Source organism: Boleophthalmus pectinirostris, unplaced genomic scaffold (assembly GCF_026225935.1).
Source record: "Boleophthalmus pectinirostris isolate CB_2022bp ecotype Guang Dong unplaced genomic scaffold, ASM2622593v1 HiC_scaffold_3, whole genome shotgun sequence".
Lineage (NCBI taxonomy): Eukaryota > Metazoa > Chordata > Actinopteri > Gobiiformes > Gobiidae > Boleophthalmus > Boleophthalmus pectinirostris.
In genome coordinates, this window is record NW_026571299.1 from 28,284,177 (window position 1) to 28,301,495 (window position 17,319).

Below are 17,319 nucleotides of genomic sequence, written 5' to 3' on the forward strand. Positions count from 1 at the left end.
GGGAGCCGCTATCTGCAGGGGGCTGTCCCGGTGGTGCACAGACAGCGAGCAACTTGTGCATGAAAAACTGCACAGCGTTGCTTTTTATTATCCGGATCGTGAGATGAAATCCTAAAAGATTAAGACATCTTAATCAAAATGTTTTTGACACGTTTTGAGTGGACAAGAAGACAAGTTTAATTGACAAGACAGAATTAGAATTGGCTTATTGTTACAGAAATGTGTCTTTGGCTGGAGTCCAAATAGCTGCAAACACAACAAAAGCATGGCAAGGTTCCAAGAGGGCTCCAAGAGGAGCTCGGAATAGAGCCAATGCTCCCCCATGTGGACAGGAACCAATTGAGGTGGCTCTGAATTTGCTCTGGAAGTCTCCTGAACACCTGGCTCCCTGGGGAGGTGTTCCAGGCATGTCCCACTGGGAAAAGACCCTGGAGACTATTACATTACCTTTGTTACTACCACCGCTACAGTGGGCTTAACTACATAAAAACACACACACTGAGTGAAAAGATTTATTTATTGAACCAAAAGACTGTAAGAATTAAATTGCATTTTAGCCAAATGCAATTTTACCAGTGAGAAGACCATAGACTTACAATAACTTTTAATTCTAAGATATTATAAAGTAAAATTCAACTCGTGTGTATGGCAAAAACACTGACAAACAATATTAAGCAATGGTTAAAATTATACAAAGTTAAAAACCAAAAACATACTTCATTATTTTTGGAAGAAACAGAAATCATCCAGTGTTTGAGGCACTGTCATTACTCACATACGTTCTGTACATCCGGAAAGCAAAGCAGCAAACATGCAAAACTACACAATATATTACTACTAGAACTACTATCAGTACTCATTAGTTTAATCATTCTAAACTTAGAAATAAAAATACAAGAAGCACTGAGCACAATTCTGCTGTTAATCCATATAAGCAGTCTCTAAATTGTTTTATAGTATAGATTTTACTCTGGCATTTGGATTGGAATTTCATGTTTTACATTTCAAATGAATGTGTGTATGCAAAAACAAGTAAAAGTAATTCAGCCCTGATTTCTGAGCATGTAAAACAAAATGGTTCTAGCAGAGAGCAAGAAATTAGCTTCTGCTGGTGCATCAAGGAGTGAGGCAGTTCAGATGAGGCTAAAACAATGAGTTAAGAGGCACTTTGGAAACTGAAATAAGAATGTGCTTGGTGTTTTCAGCTTTGGGTAAGGATAGATAATAGATAATGGATAAAAGCTTAAAGTGGGGGAAAAAAAATAGTACAGTTTAGTTTTGGGGCTGAAGGAAGGGTCATTGGCATGTTCCTTGGGCAGGAGGTGGAGTGAAGAACAATGCAAGACTGGTATACAAAGGTTTTCTGTATGCCCAATTGTGATTAAGGCAAAGCTATTAATGATATAAACAATGGTGAAATATGTTAAGATTTTTACTATTTGTAATTTATGGCACTTCACAGGAATTTTGTAGGCACTTCCAATTCAAATGCAAAGACAGCTTTACAGTTCTGATAATAAAACTCATATCATTGTTAACAAATCCAAACACATAAAAGGCACATTTTGTCTACAATAATTTTTAAAGTGGCACTATGTAACTTTTAAGGTGGAAGGTCCATCACCTGCTTGTCGACATGGAGAGGTTACTGCTTTCCGTAGAATGTTCCACAGCATAGCATTAAACTATATCCATAAAGACACCATTAGGCCAAGTCACAGTAAGAAGTCATGCTATTCTTTGTAATAAAAATAAAAATGAAAGAAGGATATTGTGGAACATTCCAGGCAAAGCAATAACCTCTCCATAGCAACAAACTTTAAAAATTGCAATGAAATAAACCTGAATTTGTGCCAGTTTTTGTTAAAATTGGCACTTAAGAAAATTATTTTTTATGCACAATTTTTGTTTGAAAACAGCATTTCACCCAAGGCACTTCTCTTTAACTACTGAACATATTTAAGGCAAATATTTAATATGCAAAGAAAAATATTATGAGAATTTACAATTAGGCATTCCTAGTATTGAAACTGCATTGTGTACATGAAAATATTGCTTAGCGTAAACTGTTTATTTAGATATAGTTTTAAAATAAAATGATTACCTAGAAATTCAAAATGTTCTTTGGTTATACATTTAGGATTAAATGTTTAGTCAATATGAAAATGGTTGTACACAAAGCAATCTCAAATTAAAGGAAATGAAGACCCCATAGAGGAAATGGGGGCTGGGCAGTGATCATGTGTCCAATGATGAATTTTGACTCCCAACTTGTCGTTAGCATCCTGGTGGAGTTTATGTGTAATTATAGACTGAAAAACAAAAAAGGAAATTAAAAACGATCAGAAGCCTGGCTGGAATTAATAATGACGTACAGTAGAGCACATGCATTTTTGTTTAAATGTTTGTACCTGGTTCTAAACCAGTTATAATTTTAAGTAATAGCATGCCAATTATGATATAAAATGTAAAGAAAAACTCAAGTCATATCAAATATACTCACTGATAATGATGATGACGATGATCAGAATTACAACTATCAGGATGGCCCACATCTGTCAAGGAAAAAAAAAAATAGAAATAAAAATAAAAATTAGATATTAATATGCAAATTTAGCTTTTAAGCCATGTTTTAATGTTGTTATCTCCTCAAAAACACACCTGAAGTTGTGTTTCGTTTCATTTACACAGGTTTGAGCAACCCTTTATTATTAGTCTGTCTACATCTCCAATGCTCAAAATGCTTTGTTCCACCTTGTGATGTCATGAAAAGGTAGTGTTCAACCTTTGACCTTTTGTTCAGTAGAGATTGGCAATTCCACGGCTGAAGTTACCCAAATGATTCTAGTGAAGGTGTATGGAGGAGAGTCCTGCACCGGGTCGGGTACCAACAAATAGTTGCTGAAACGGGCAGTCTTAAACGTTCTGGAATTTTACAGGTGGGTAGTGATAACACACAGGCGGGTCAGGTGAATCCAATGAACGACAAATGGGAGAAAAATACTTAACACGCGCCCGGGAGGATTGTTGCCCTGGAAACAAGTGCCATTTCCCAGTCTTTTCCCGGAACGATGGCACACCAGGCTGAGAGAGTAACTCAAGTATATTTATTACATAAAACCCATCAGAGGTGGTGACTGGCTCGGCGGCTGCACTCCTGGTTTAGTCCTGGTTTAGTCCTGGTTTAGTCCTGGTTTAGTCCTGGTTTAGTCCTGGTTTAGTCCTGGTTTAGTCCTGGTTTAGTCCAGGTTTAGTCCAGGTTCAGTCCAGGTTCAGTCCAGGTTCAGTCCAGGTTCAGTCCAGGTTCAGTCCAGGTTCAGTCGATTGGCTTGGCGGTTGTGGCGTGTATATATTTATAATCCGCTAATAACACAGCATAGGTCCAGGCCTGGTTTAGTTTTGGACTATTGGGCTGTCAGAATAATGCGCTGACCCAGAGGTTAATGAGTGGAATGTTAACGGGTCCTGGTGGGTGCGGATTTAACTTTGATATAATCACGGGTTAACGGGCAGGTGTGGTGCTGTACTGCACTGGTGGGTGCAAGGTCGGTGCAGGTCTCCAAAAATGGACCCGTGCAGGACTCTGGTATGGAGCTTAAAAACACAGTAGAGCATTCTGTTCCACCTTGTCATGTCATGTGGTAATGTGGAGTGTTTTATATTTGAGAGAAGAACTCAGCCCAAATATGAGGGGTTTGTGGGTTAAACATTAAAAAAAATAACAACTCCAGGTCTGTTTGTGATGACGAAACATTAAAATCTGAAATTAGCCTGATACTGGCCTTTTAAAACAACTGTGTTAGCATTGTTATGTTAGGAGTTATAAGTGTGATCCAAGATGCCCAAACACATTTTACAAAATGTTCATCTAAAACCATCCCCAAACAAGTGTTTTTCATTCTAAAACGTGATGATGTCATACTGCCAGACAAATCAAGAGGCAGTTTTTTCCTATTTAATTACATTGTGCTTTGGCATGAAATATCCAGAAAGTATAGACACAAATGTTGAACCTGAACATTTCTATTACAGAGTAGATCCAAGAACTCACTGCATTACAACAACAATAAAAATACATTTTACAAGGGCAGATATTATGCAAAATTTACTTTAAGCCATGTTATAATGTAACTTTAGTTGTGTTTTGCTTAATTCACACATGTTTGAGTACACTTAATTATGAGTCTGTCTACATCCCCAAAGCTCAAAACGCTCTGTTGTCTGTAATGCAATGAAGCTGTATGTCTTGTCCAGTAGGGATGGTAGAACAAAGTGTTTTGTGTTAGAGAGAAGAACTCAGCCTAAATATGCAGAGTCTATGTTAAAAAATTGTGAGAAAATTGTGTTTTAAGAAAGAAACAACAGTATAACTTTGATCACAAAATAGCATAATATAACAGTATTAATTTTAGCTTCCCTTATGTCTATTAAAATATGGCCTTGTAGAATGCTATAAAGTCTGGATGCTTTGCTGCTCTCATCTGGCGTTGGGCAAATCGCTTTTTCATGAACACAGCATCAAGTTGTTTGCTCAAATTTGAGAAATGGGAATTCTGGAATCTGCATGATTTTCACATCAGGGGTGACTGATTGAAGTACAAACTGCCCTCATAAAATAAAGGCTTTTTACAAATTCTCAAACCAAATGAAGGCCTGTCCGTTGTCTGCATTTCTCTAAATTACTTGCAAGATGTTTTACCAAAAGAACATTAAGCTTGGAAAAACTACTATAAGCAACTTCTGAAATAGTTTCTGCTGAAAATATTGAGTTACAAACAGATGGTTAGTGTTTCCTCAGCAACCGACAAAAGCATATGAGAGTGAAAGAGCACCGCCCTCGGAAAACTGTCCCTTCTAAGCTCCTCAAAAATGAACATGAAAAACTCATTAGCCACGAGTAAGGAAAGTGAGGCAGGAGGCAGAAGCTTGGAGCATAGCTGACTTGTATCAACTGATATCTTTACTTAATGCTGATATTCAATACCAGATTTTTTTTTAATGCTGCCCAATTCTCTGTGTCTCCGTCTCTTATAATTTGAAGCAGAGTTCCAGTAAGTTCTAAAAAGTAATTTACGGACAAAATAATGAAATAAAACCACGAGGATCATGTAGAGCGGGTTAATACGAACATTTCAAGAACAAAATAAGGACCTTTTTATGGAGAGAGACAAAGTGAATTGAAGTCAGTGGAGCAGGAAGCACGCCCATAATCACTTCCTATTTGAAATACGGCAGCTAGTGGATTAGCAATGTCCAATTACAATTTATACATACGACATGAAGCTAAAACCCATGACTAGACTGTTCAAATAACTATTAACCACATGTGTTGCCCAGAGGCCACAGACTGGTAGCCTATCTTGTGTCATTTAATCCTAGGACACTCATTATTGATATCTGATATGGATTTTTTTCCCCACTGATACCAATACTTGACAGTTGCTTAATATGACCAATAAATGATCATTGCAGATACGATATTTATCTTTTTAAAGCCATGACAAGGCAAATAAAAGTATTTTTTAATATATTTTTGTACTATATAGATTAAATAGAAATAAATTAACTATAAACAAAAACATATTTATCCAAGATATTAAATTATTTTCCATATTTTTAGCGCAATTGCTCTTCTATTTACATTTTTACTCATTAGTCTCATCAAAAAGACAAATCTGATGCATGGAGGACAAACAGGGAATGACACATGGGCATACAGATACAAGACAAAATATTAGCATATTTAGTTTTTCATTCAGATGATACCTATATTAAAACCGATATATATCATTCATTTGTACTCACTGTCATTATTGCTGGAGTTTAAATGCACTGACCTTGCAGTTCTTCCACCAGTACTTCCTCTTGAGTTTGGCGGCGCTGGTCTCAAACTGTGACGCTCCGGCCTGAAGTGCGTCCGCTCGGTCGTCCAGCTCCGACAGCTTTTGATCTCGCTCCAAAACCTTATCCACATTCACACGCATTATATCCACCACCTGAAACAAGAGGAGCAGGTTAGACATACACACTGCATTAAACACAAGCCCTATCTGCAGGGATATCTCAGTGTAGCTGTCATTTAATGCTGAACTAGGCATCAAGATGAATTCTTGTCATATTTGTTTTCACAAACTCCAGAGAAACCATCTGACCCAGCTCCCACTGTAGTGATTGCCCGGTTAACCAGTGGTTCAAACCAATCCCAGAGGACTGGATAATTTGCTTTTTTATCTGAGATGTGCAAATGACCTGTCTTTTTAACACCTCATGCTAAGGAAAGCGGCAACTGCTAGCACCTTCACACAACTACATATTTAAGAGTGTTATTTTCATAATCAAAATCAACAGGGCAATAAACCAGCACTTCTATCTGCTTCAGTCATTTTGTGTCCAGTTAAATATATGTCGCTGTTGTTTTTCTGGCTTGCAAAGAATTGTGGTCTATATTGACAATCTAGTGACCACAGATATCCACTACTTTTCAAGGTACATTGTGGGAAATTTTGAGTGCACTACTTTTTCATCAACTGGACATTCAAACACCACTAAAAATGGCGTGACTCCTAAAGTGCCGTAAGTAGAGAATAATATGGACATTCGGACACAGTTTATTTTGTTTTGGAAAAACGTGCGAAGTGAAGTGCTCTGTACATTTATGGAGGCAATTGCCTGATTTTCTCTTAACACGATTTAACAAAAGTTGGATCTGTTGCCTTGTTCCACTGTTGTCATTCTCGACCAAACTGCAACAATGTCAGGCAAGTTTAAAACAAAACTTTATTTTCAATGGGAGAATCTTGACAGTTAGTTGGTTTAATTAGAATATAAAATTATTTGATAAAAATATTCAAAAAATATAAACATAAATCTAAAATGATTCATAAAACATTCTCCAGCAGTCACGTTGTCGCCCAGTAGCCTTTTCAGTGATGCCCTACATGTTCCACTGATCTACTAACACTCTCTCCCTCCCCTTTTTTTTCCTCTCCCTCCCTCTCTCTCTCTCTCTCTCTCTCTCTCTCTCTCTCTCTCTCTCTCTCTCTCTCTCTCTCTCTCTCTCTCTCTCTCTCTAGCTCTCTCTCTCTAGCTCTCTCTCTCTAGCTCTCTCTCTCTAGCTCTCTCTCTCTCTCTCTCTAGCTCTCTCTCTCTAGCTCTCTCTCTCTAGCTCTCCCTCTCGCGCGCTCTCATTTGGTCGTTTGGTTCATGCCTTCATTGCATAACCATAGAGATTACATAAAGCTCTCTCGGCAAATCGGAATGCTCCATTCAGGTTAAAGTCCCTCAGTGGGTGGGGCTATGTGTGTAATAGAAAAGTAGGCAACATTTGTATTGAAGCTGAGCCGTGTAAGTACAGGATTAGGCCAACAACAAGAATGGGGAGACAGAGAGAGGGGGAGACAGAGAGAGAGAGAGAGAGAGAGAGAGACAGAGAGAGAGACAGAGAGAGAGAGACAGAGAGAGAGAGACAGAGAGAGAGACAGAGAGAGAGAGAGAGAGAGAAGGGGTGAGGGAAAGAGGAGTGGAGAGGAGAGGAGAGAAAGAAGGGTGTAGGAGTTTAAGTATTGATGGTGGACATATTACTGTAATGCCGATGCTGTTATGCAAGAGTGATCTCAGAGTGTAGGGAGGGATACTCAACTACAAAAACTAGGCCAAAAACAGGACTTTACCAGAACTAAACCAAGACTAACAAGAGTGCATTTGGATTGCAACAGGTCAAACAAAACAAACGTTAATGACTAAATATTTAAACACATTTATACAGAATAAAACATTAATAAATAGTTGTATAAACATTAACAAAGTTCTGACTACTATGCTTATTGCTACTACTAAGCTACTGTGGTCCTTAATCTTAAAAGGTCTTTTGTTATGTGAAATTCACTCTTGAGCACTGCAAGTCATGTTATAATGTTGTTACCTCTTCAAAAACAAAACCTGGAGTAGTGTTTCAATCACACGTTTGATTAATCCTTTATTATTAGTTGGTCTACAAAACATCCTGTTGCACCTTGTGATGCATGTAGTGGTAACTTTCAAGTTCACCACTACCTTTCGGCGTAATATGGTATCTGGTGATATTTTTGGTCCGCTTTGGATTATCTTTCCAATATTATAACATTTTTTGAGTAAATATGTTTGGCCACTCATCAAATATAGCAAGCTACTTGAGAGGGCTTGGAGAGTCCCTGCCTTATATCCATCTGAAGGGTTGGGAGATATGACGATAAAAATGTAATTATGATCTCAGTGGCGATCTTTTTTTTTTATATGCTGATTCCCTATGACTCTTTAATGCAACCATTTGCTCAAAACAAGGCTCTGAAAGGCTCTGAGCGAGTGACAGCTGGAATTAACTAATCACAGTGAAGTGTGAATTAATTTTATTTATTTACCTTATTAATCCAAAGTTTACACAAAACGTGGTGCTTTTCATTACAACCACCCCTAGGAAAACTACACTGAAACTAACACACCCTAGGGCCTATTGTTTACACTGATTACTTAGTAATAAGTCCGTTGAACTACCTTGGAACTGCCAAGAAAAACAGTTTTCTATAAAATTTGTTATTTATTATAATCATTGATGAATCAAAATGGGTACCGAGTATCTTTTCCTTGGTAGTGAAATCAATTTGAAATAGTATTGTGACAACACAAACCTGCATGAGACATAACATAACATAACAAAGTCCTCATGTCAAATAACAAGACTTCACAACAGGTTTTCAGCCTCAGAGCGACAGATCGAGAGGGGTATGTGAGTAGAGGGGGATGGGCACGAAGAAATGTTCTAGGACACAGGGTCAGTGAGGACAAACTGCCTGTTTATGCTATGGGAAGTGAGTTCATATAGGGGCACATTTGAGCTGGACAATACCAAAGGTTCTCAGTCTAGGTGCGCTATATACTCAAAATACACAAAGGAAATTGAGTTATAGTTGGACATCAAGTTGATAATACTGCAAATGGTGTTTTGAAGATATGCAAAATTTGAATATTATATCATTGACAAAAAAATAAAACAATGTATTTGTAATTGTAAACTTTGTACTTAAAAAAAATCTATTAATCTAGTGTTAAAAACTGTAATTCAGTGTTTATTGCTTTAGTTCAAATGTCATTCTTCAAAACGTTTTCACTACAGCTCAACAATGCCATCTACAGGACTACAGTCTAACATCCTCGGAATTTGCAGGTTCATGTGATTATAATTTAGCAAATACTGATGGCACCCTTTGCACACAAAAGAAATACTATAATTGGTGACAACATGCCATCTGCTGGAAAAGTGGTTATTCAAAAATACCTATTTGAATCCAGATATAGTTTTGGTGGCATTTGGTGTGAAAAGGAATTACATTAAGCTTAAATTATGACATATTTCATTATAATTACAATTTTAGGTCCACAGTAAAAACATTATAATGTGTGAGTATGGGATGCACCGATCACCATCCTTTTCGGTTCTAATACAGATTTTGATTCTGCCAATACTTGATAACAATCGATACCACCGAAAACAGCTTTTATTTCCTTTATAATGATAACAGACACAACTCATCCAAATGTGTTATGTAGTTCTTATTAGTCTCTCAGCTGCAGAACCAGACCAGTAAAAACAAATAGTCTTATCACATTGATTTCTATGACCAATCGGAATATGGGCTGAACAGATATTTGGAAGCTGATATTCAAGTCAGCATTTTTTTCAGGATCAGTGCTGATATTCGATACCAGTACCAGATCATGCATCCCTAAATCAGTGCACTGTGACTCACCTCGTCAACCTGGGCCTGTGTCTGCTGGAGGCGTCTGTTGCTGGACGCTGCAGCAGGGTTTTCTGGAGCTGGAGCAGACCTGAGGGAGACCACGAGAAAGCATCAGAAATATCAAACATGTGAAACACAGAATAGAGGGGTCGAGAAAGAAATTGAACAAATTTAACATTCCTCCATAACTATTAATTCCCCCTAGAGCTGCTCAATTAATAATTAATATCATATCAAAATCTATATGGACAATGGACAATTTGAACGGACGACAAATCAGAAAGGCGGTAAAGTACCACAATGATTGTAATTGTTCATCAGTTCAGTCTTCTTGCAAATTCTTGAAAAATGTGAACGTTGAACAGAATCCTATCATAAATTTAATCACAATCACAAAGTTTGTCAGAAAAATCCCTAATTCGCCCTTTTATCATTATCTTATTGAGTTTGAAATCAGCCTTTCTGGCTGGTCGGTTAATCAAATTTTTAATGGAGTGGTCTACAGTTCTCTGTCAGTAAAAGCATGTGGTTTGAAGCAGAGTTCAGACTTTTAAAATGTTTTTAAAATGTTTTTAAATCGGACTATTTTCATGTGAAGTGACACTGATTAGAAGTCTGTATTGTTCATGTTGAGGACATTGAAGGTAATGGCGTGCAAAAATATTAAGATAACTCAGCATAATAAATGTAGTGATACAGTATTGAAATTGTGGGCTGCAGTACTGATATAACTATAGCACCTTTTTACAGTTTTGTAGCTTGTTTACTGTTTAGAGAAAGGAAACTTGTTTATGCAATACATATTCATTGTTTAAATGATTGAAAGGGGTGTACAGTATTTCATATGAACTCTGAGCAGGTAGTGGCTTTGCAAAGAAATACTGTTGTTAATGTATTTTGTTCTTTAATATATTAATTACCACATTTATCACCATATCGTGATAATATCATATCGTATTGTGTATTGTATCAACTTGTGAGTTACCCTGTGATTCCTAGCCCTAATTGAAAGCCACTTGTTTTTAATAGCACAATAATAAAACTGGAAAGAGCAAAAGGGAAATTTTCTTTTGTCCTATTCTCTAGTCAGCGCTCCTGTTCACATTCAAGAGAGGGACACTGGCACATTGTTCTGTCTGAAAACAAAACAATAACAATGATGCAAACACCATTTAGGACCAGTCATTAGAGCATTTGTAATAAGTTCATAAAGAGAACTTATTACAAAGAGCTGCTGCCAACAACAAAAAGCTCACTCCACCCAGTATTTGAACAGCTGCTGTCGTATCATGGGCCTCATAGAAAAGGGCTGGACTTAACTAAGACCTATGTCCAGGTTTTGAGAGAAATGCAATCCAGAACCACATAAAGTAAGCAAGAAGGAAAACTGAAACTTTAAGAGAAAAACTTTTACAGTTACACATGTTTTGTTGATTGATGTATTTAATTTGATGATGCCAATTTTACTTTTTAAGAGTCTATTATAATATTGTCTTATCAAACACATTTGAAGTTCAGGAGGTGCAATTCAACAAATTTAGAATGAAAATGAGATTCTGTTGTTTCAAATAATCAGTTTAAGGAGTTTTACTTAGCAAGCCAAACAGCCAGTCCTCAGGGATTAAGAGCATTTTAACTATTTATGTGTTACATAGCACTGACTCAAGTTTTTCTTCATAAAATTAAGATTGAAAGTCATATTTATTGGTGTTTAATTGAACAATGTGGTAAATTAATCAGGAAAAAAAAATAATTTTTGCCTGATTTCTCAGAACAATGCATAGTTATATTTAGTTTCATATGAAAAGGTTTGAGTAATCACACTTAGCCTTCTTCATAACTCAGATGTATGGAGCAAGGAGTTTAAAGATTTAGGTTGGATCATAACAGGACATTTAGCAATGCCATGTCTCATTTCACAAAATTATGCAATAAAGAAGATTTAGTAACTGCTCAACATTTATATGAATAGTGCTTGTGTTTAAAAAGTCTTGAAGTACGCATTTTTAAATAATTGGTATTTAATGTTGTATAACGGAAAATAATGTGTGAGCACTGAGCAACATTTAGGTTCTAGCAACCTGGGTGACTGAGGGATTGCACACGTATATAACATTTTGCAAAGTCTAAATCTCATCTTGTCTAGGATCCAACATCATGGATCCATAATCGTGTGGCATTTATGTATTTTGCCCACCCTTAATAAATGCCAATGCTGTACAGATTAGGCAGATTCCTGTATTAAACAGAGGAAGGATGCAGTTTCATAAAATGCATGATTAAACATGCATTTAAAAAAATAGATTAACCAAAAGACTTTTCTTCTTCAGTCCTGTATACTTCCTCTACAGGTTATCTTGTGACAGCATAATAATGGTATCAGATAACCATTATTTCAATTATGACTCATAAACACAATGATTTTTTAGACTAGTTTGACTGTTTTAAACTAATGAAATCATACTTTGCCCATTTTTATGAGATCTACTACAAATCCCACCTCTACCCCCTCTCTGAGATCACATGATCCCTGCATTAGCTCTTTGAGTCCGTGCTAATATTTCTCCTCTGCTAAAGAATCTCACGACATTCCTCCTGGATTTGTTTAGACTGAGGAAGTGCTTCAACATTCACCTCCACCTCCTTCAGATCCCGAGACCCTCCTAAGGTCCAAAAGCACACACCCCTGTTTCCTGTTTCCTGTACATTTGTGCAGCAAAAGCAACGGAGAATGCTGCCCTTCTATTTTTATTTTTTTTATTTATTTATTTTTTTTTTTATAAAACAAAAGATTTACTTTTTATCTTTTCTTTTGTTTTGTAGTTTTATTATCTACATCTGTTACAAATAAGTGTACACTGCCCGAGTATGAAAGAATAATAAAAAAAAAAAGCACATGAGAATGCGTGACGTGAGAATGTGTGGAGGAGAAATCAGGCCATGAAAACTGATCATCTACAGGATGACAGGAGACATGTCATTTAAAACACATTTGGTTTGGTTTATGTAATACAGTTAAATACAGGTTATACATTCTTTTCACAGTAGTGATTCATTGCACAGTAGTAAAGTAAAAGTAGAACATTGTAATTCAAGACACTACTACTACTTACTAATATTAATACTTTTTTTCATTATGAATATAATTTCCAATACCAGTCCTGCTGCTGTAGCATTAATTTATCTTTATCCTTCACATTTTAAGCTGTGGCAAAGTTTACAAAAATTCTAATTTTAACATTTGTAAATTAATAAATAAATAAATAAATAAATAATTAAAAAAGGATTTCTATTTATCTGGACTATAATACAATATGTTCTACTTTTTAAAGACGATTGTAAACACATAACCACAGTCAGTGATATCAGTAGCAGAGACTTTAAATTTATCCGATGGTATAAAAATGTATGCGAGATCAATTTTAGAACCGATTTTACTAATTTTACTGTTAATAAATGTCTCGGTCCCGACAATAACATTATAACATTACAGAAGTTGTCTGATTGTGGTGGTGTGACCTCAGTCAAGACCATTAGAAAATACGTAGGGAAAAAGGATACAATGAATTAGAAATGTCAACAAAACTATTATAATAGTAATTGGGTTTAATCATAAAATCACAAGGTAACGTGGCGTAACGTTAAATGTGACTTTACGCCTAATGCATCATCCCTGTTAAAATGTAATGATTATACTACACATTTTGTCTTTAAATAATAAATGAAATGATCAAATGAATAAATATGGTCTGAGAGCTACTATATGAGTAATCAGAATCACTATTTGAGAATATAACGTGAAACAACTACACCGCTAACTTAGTTGAGTCAGTTTTCCATTGACCGTTTCCTGTTTTAAGCGTCTAACTAGAACAAGCTTCACCACAATGAATCAAAGTTCTAAAAAATAGCTTATTAGGACATTACACGACTATTTCAGATCAAAAGCTAATAAGATCATGACCTAATAAACGCCTTTTGTAGAGGAAGCTAGTAAATCAAAGAGTAAATGGGGCTAGATAAGATGCTAACCAACTAGCCTTAGCCGAAGTTTCCGACTATTGAACTATTTTGAATATTAAAGAAAATATGACATGACATTATGTTTAACTTGTACACACCTTCAGAGTCATCTGTATTGACTACATTGGCAGACAACCGATTGCGTGAAAATCTAAAAATATAACTTTTAGCTTAGCTTTAGCCTTTACGCTATGAACGCTAACTAGCACTTGTTGAATGTAAAGTTTGGGGCGTTGCTTTTTTCCAGATTTAGTGCAATGAAACTACGCAGAAACTAACGCATACGACCTTGCATTTATGAAAACATACCCTGCCTACATAAAGTACTTGCAATGAAACATATACTTACATTGTGGAATATTTTTTCTAGCAGACGACGCAACTCTAATGTTCGTTGACAGAGCTAATGCTAAAGCTGAGGTAAAAGGCTGTCGGCGCCGGCTTCAAGGATGTTGGAAATTCAAACACTTGCAGGCAATTCAAAACCCGTTTTATGATTTTAAAATGTTGTTCTAGTGAGTAACAGTGTCCTTTAAATAACACTATAAATTATATATCCGTATTCTTATATATCTCACAATGTAACTGTAGGAGTCTGAATTATCACTCGTGAAATAATATTAAATTTAGCGGCGAGTACAAGTGCAGGTTCCTATGTGTTACAAAGGCACCATAGAACCTCTTGTACTGACTATTGAAAGTACTGTTGTTAGTATTCTGTTCTTGAGATATCAAAATACAAAACAAACAAAAAAATCTGTTCATTTTGCTGTTTGTTAAATTATGTTTTAATATGTGTATCTATTTATCAACATTTTATATTAATTAATTACTGTAACCCTGGGTACCGCCGCTAGAGGTCAGTGTACATCTATGATGTCACAAAACAAGGCCGTCTTCGAATGGGCACTATTTTTCCCACTTACTAAATGTACAAAAGTGTCAACAGCAAGTGACATAGCAGCCAATTTGTAGCTTGTTTCCCTCAAATAACATAAATTTTATTCCTGACAAATATAACATAAGAACACCTTTATTTGTCCCACATTATTGGGCACATATGGTAATCACCTGTTAATACACTGTTTATATACTTGAATGAAATGTGTAATTGTGTAAAAACACATAAAAAGACATACATACATACATATGAACATAGTAATGTTTGACCACTTAAATAATGAGATAGTAATAGCACTAAATCCACATAAAAAGTCTTTCATTCTATGTGCTAACTGTGTTATGTTAGCTGATGGTAATAAATAATGCAGTAGTTGTACTGGATAAATATAATAATTATTTTTAAAGGATTTGATAAAACATATACTAGAATTGTTGTTCTAGGAGGCAAAATTTTCTTCTCTTCTTAATTGTCTGTGGTCAGCTTCTGCCTTCACATCCCAGATCCATCCACAGCTCCAAGCTCAACATGCTGCAAGTACACACAAATGGGTGCTGTTGTTCATAATGTTTCCTTTACAACTATCTCCTGTCTCACTACATAAAAACTAAAAATAACTATATAGGCCTACACAAATCTGTTGCTGTGGGAATAATAAAGGTTAACAAACAGAAAATAGAAAACAGCAAATCTATTCTTACATGCACTTTCTGTCCATCATGTCCATTCACTTTTTCACCAGCAACAGGATCATGAGTGTAAATATCTGTAAATATCTCCACCTGCAAACAACATTTTATTTCTTTAATAAAATACTCTAATAGTATAACACAATATTGTATTTTTTCTGTTATATAACAAGTTATTTGCTTAGACTTGTGAAGTTTGACTGCATCCAGCTTTTTTAAACTGCAAATAAATATAGAAAGTAAAGATAGTAAAAATCTTTCAGTCTTCTTACATTTACAGATATCTGCCCATCGTTTTCATCTGTGTTTGGGTCTGCATCTCCATTATCCGATACATCTGAAGTCTCCTCCTGGAAACAAGTTACCACAATATAAAGGAAGTAATTTATTTTTCCTGAAACACTTTTGTACTTGTACTTCAGAAATTAAGTAATGGGAGTCTTACTTGAGTTTTTACTACTTCCCATAGATTGTATAAATAAGTGGACTAAGGGAATGTGACATCACCCATAGAGTTTGGTTACATTCAAATGAAGCTCACAAGGCTAGCTGTTATAAGAGTGAATTTGGAGCAAAGTTCTATACTACTAATTGGGATTTATTTATAGACAAAATAGCAGGAAAAAAAACACCAGGATAATGTAGAGCGGGTTAATACAAACATTTTAAGACCAAAATGATGAGCCTGACAGCAGCAGTTACAGAGAGAGGGGTGACGGTTTCAATGGGGCCAGAAGCACCTGCATGCTCACTTCCTATTTGGAACGTGGCGGCTAGCTTTGTCCATTTATATACAGTCAATGCTACTTCCCCCACCTCTTTTGTTGAAGTGTTAATGAAACCACAAAAAACCTGTTAACATCTGTACTTACAATCATGTTTTGGCTTTCATGTCCTTCATACTGTACATCTGATGCCTCTTCCTGTAATCAATGACAATATTGTAACTATTTTGTCAGTGATTTTGGGACAGGCTAGTTTAAGAGTTTCAAAATGTTGGTAACTTGTGTATTAAGGAAGAATTGGGAAAATGTGAGTAAAATTGGCTTGTCAGAGAGGAAAAGATCGAGCCAGCCAGGAGTCGAACCTAGAATCTTCTGATCCGTAGTCAGACGCGTTATCCATTGCGCCACTGGCCCTACGAGGAGTCAGGAATGTCAGGGGCGTGTCCATGATTTCCTCAATGTGTCAGGTCAGTGGGAGTAGTGATTAGTGATTTATCCTGTCTTCTCCTCTCAGTAAGGAGGTTGTGGGTTAGACTCCTGATCTCTGAGTGGAGTGTGCATCCCCCCCATGCTATTCAGCTGTTATCTTGTCTCCCCTACTGTGCAAAATCTGGTCATTAGCAGGTATTATGTAAATCTATGAATAAACATTAAACAAAAACACACTGAAATCTTGCACAAGTCTCCTGTATTCTCTCTTGGTTACCTGATATTGTCCACTTTGGTGCTAATGCCCTCCCCACAGACCTGCTCAGACTGGAGGAATGCAGGCTCAAAGTAAATGTCTTTAGACTCGAGTGATTGAGTTTCACTTTCACCTGAAAACATCTCACTCTTAAAAGGTCATCACTGCAGCTTTGGGTTGGAGCCAGAAAACTACTTAACACTGAGATTCACAAGATATTTTGCACTTTGATTGGACATTACAGATGACTAATTCTATCAAAACAGATGACTCAGAGGTAGAAAGTATTTTTTACGGGTATATGCTAAAAATTTTACTCAAGACTTCTTAGATTGTAGTGATACATTATGACACATTATGATATTAGCAGGTGTGACAGGAGCAATAGTTGTAATAAATGAAAATATTTAAAACAATGTTGAATATTTGTGTACTTATTATTTCAAACAATTTGAATGCATTTAATTTGAATGCCAGCATAATTTAAATAGGAATAGGCTTTTTCATCATGGTTAGGGAGCTG

At 36.0% G+C, this 17,319-nt stretch overlaps 1 protein-coding gene and 1 non-coding gene across 2 annotated transcripts; both read right to left on the reverse strand.

The window, feature by feature from the left end:
• Positions 1-499: 499 nt before the first annotated feature.
• On the reverse strand, positions 500-14,301 carry vamp3 (vesicle-associated membrane protein 3 (cellubrevin)). The gene is made up of 5 exons (XM_020933881.2): positions 14,146-14,301; positions 9,783-9,861; positions 5,838-5,996; positions 2,504-2,555; positions 500-2,312 (listed from the first exon to the last, which is right to left on the reverse strand). Coding segments are annotated over exons 1-5 (309 nt in total). The 5' UTR covers positions 14,148-14,301; the 3' UTR covers positions 500-2,295.
• A 2,151-nt stretch (positions 14,302-16,452) lies between these two features.
• On the reverse strand, positions 16,453-16,525 carry trnar-acg (transfer RNA arginine (anticodon ACG)). Its single transcript has one exon. It is a non-coding gene; the product is annotated as a tRNA-Arg (tRNA).
• Positions 16,526-17,319: the final 794 nt, after the last annotated feature.

Coding starts and splice junctions, on each gene's coding strand:
- vamp3 (XM_020933881.2), bottom strand. Junction 5,997..9,782: donor CACAGGCCCAGGTTGACGAG/GTGAGTCACAGT, acceptor CTCTTGTTTCAG/GTGGTGGATATAATGCGTGT. Junction 2,556..5,837: donor ACTGGTGGAAGAACTGCAAG/GTCAGTGCATTT, acceptor TTTCCTTGACAG/ATGTGGGCCATCCTGATAGT.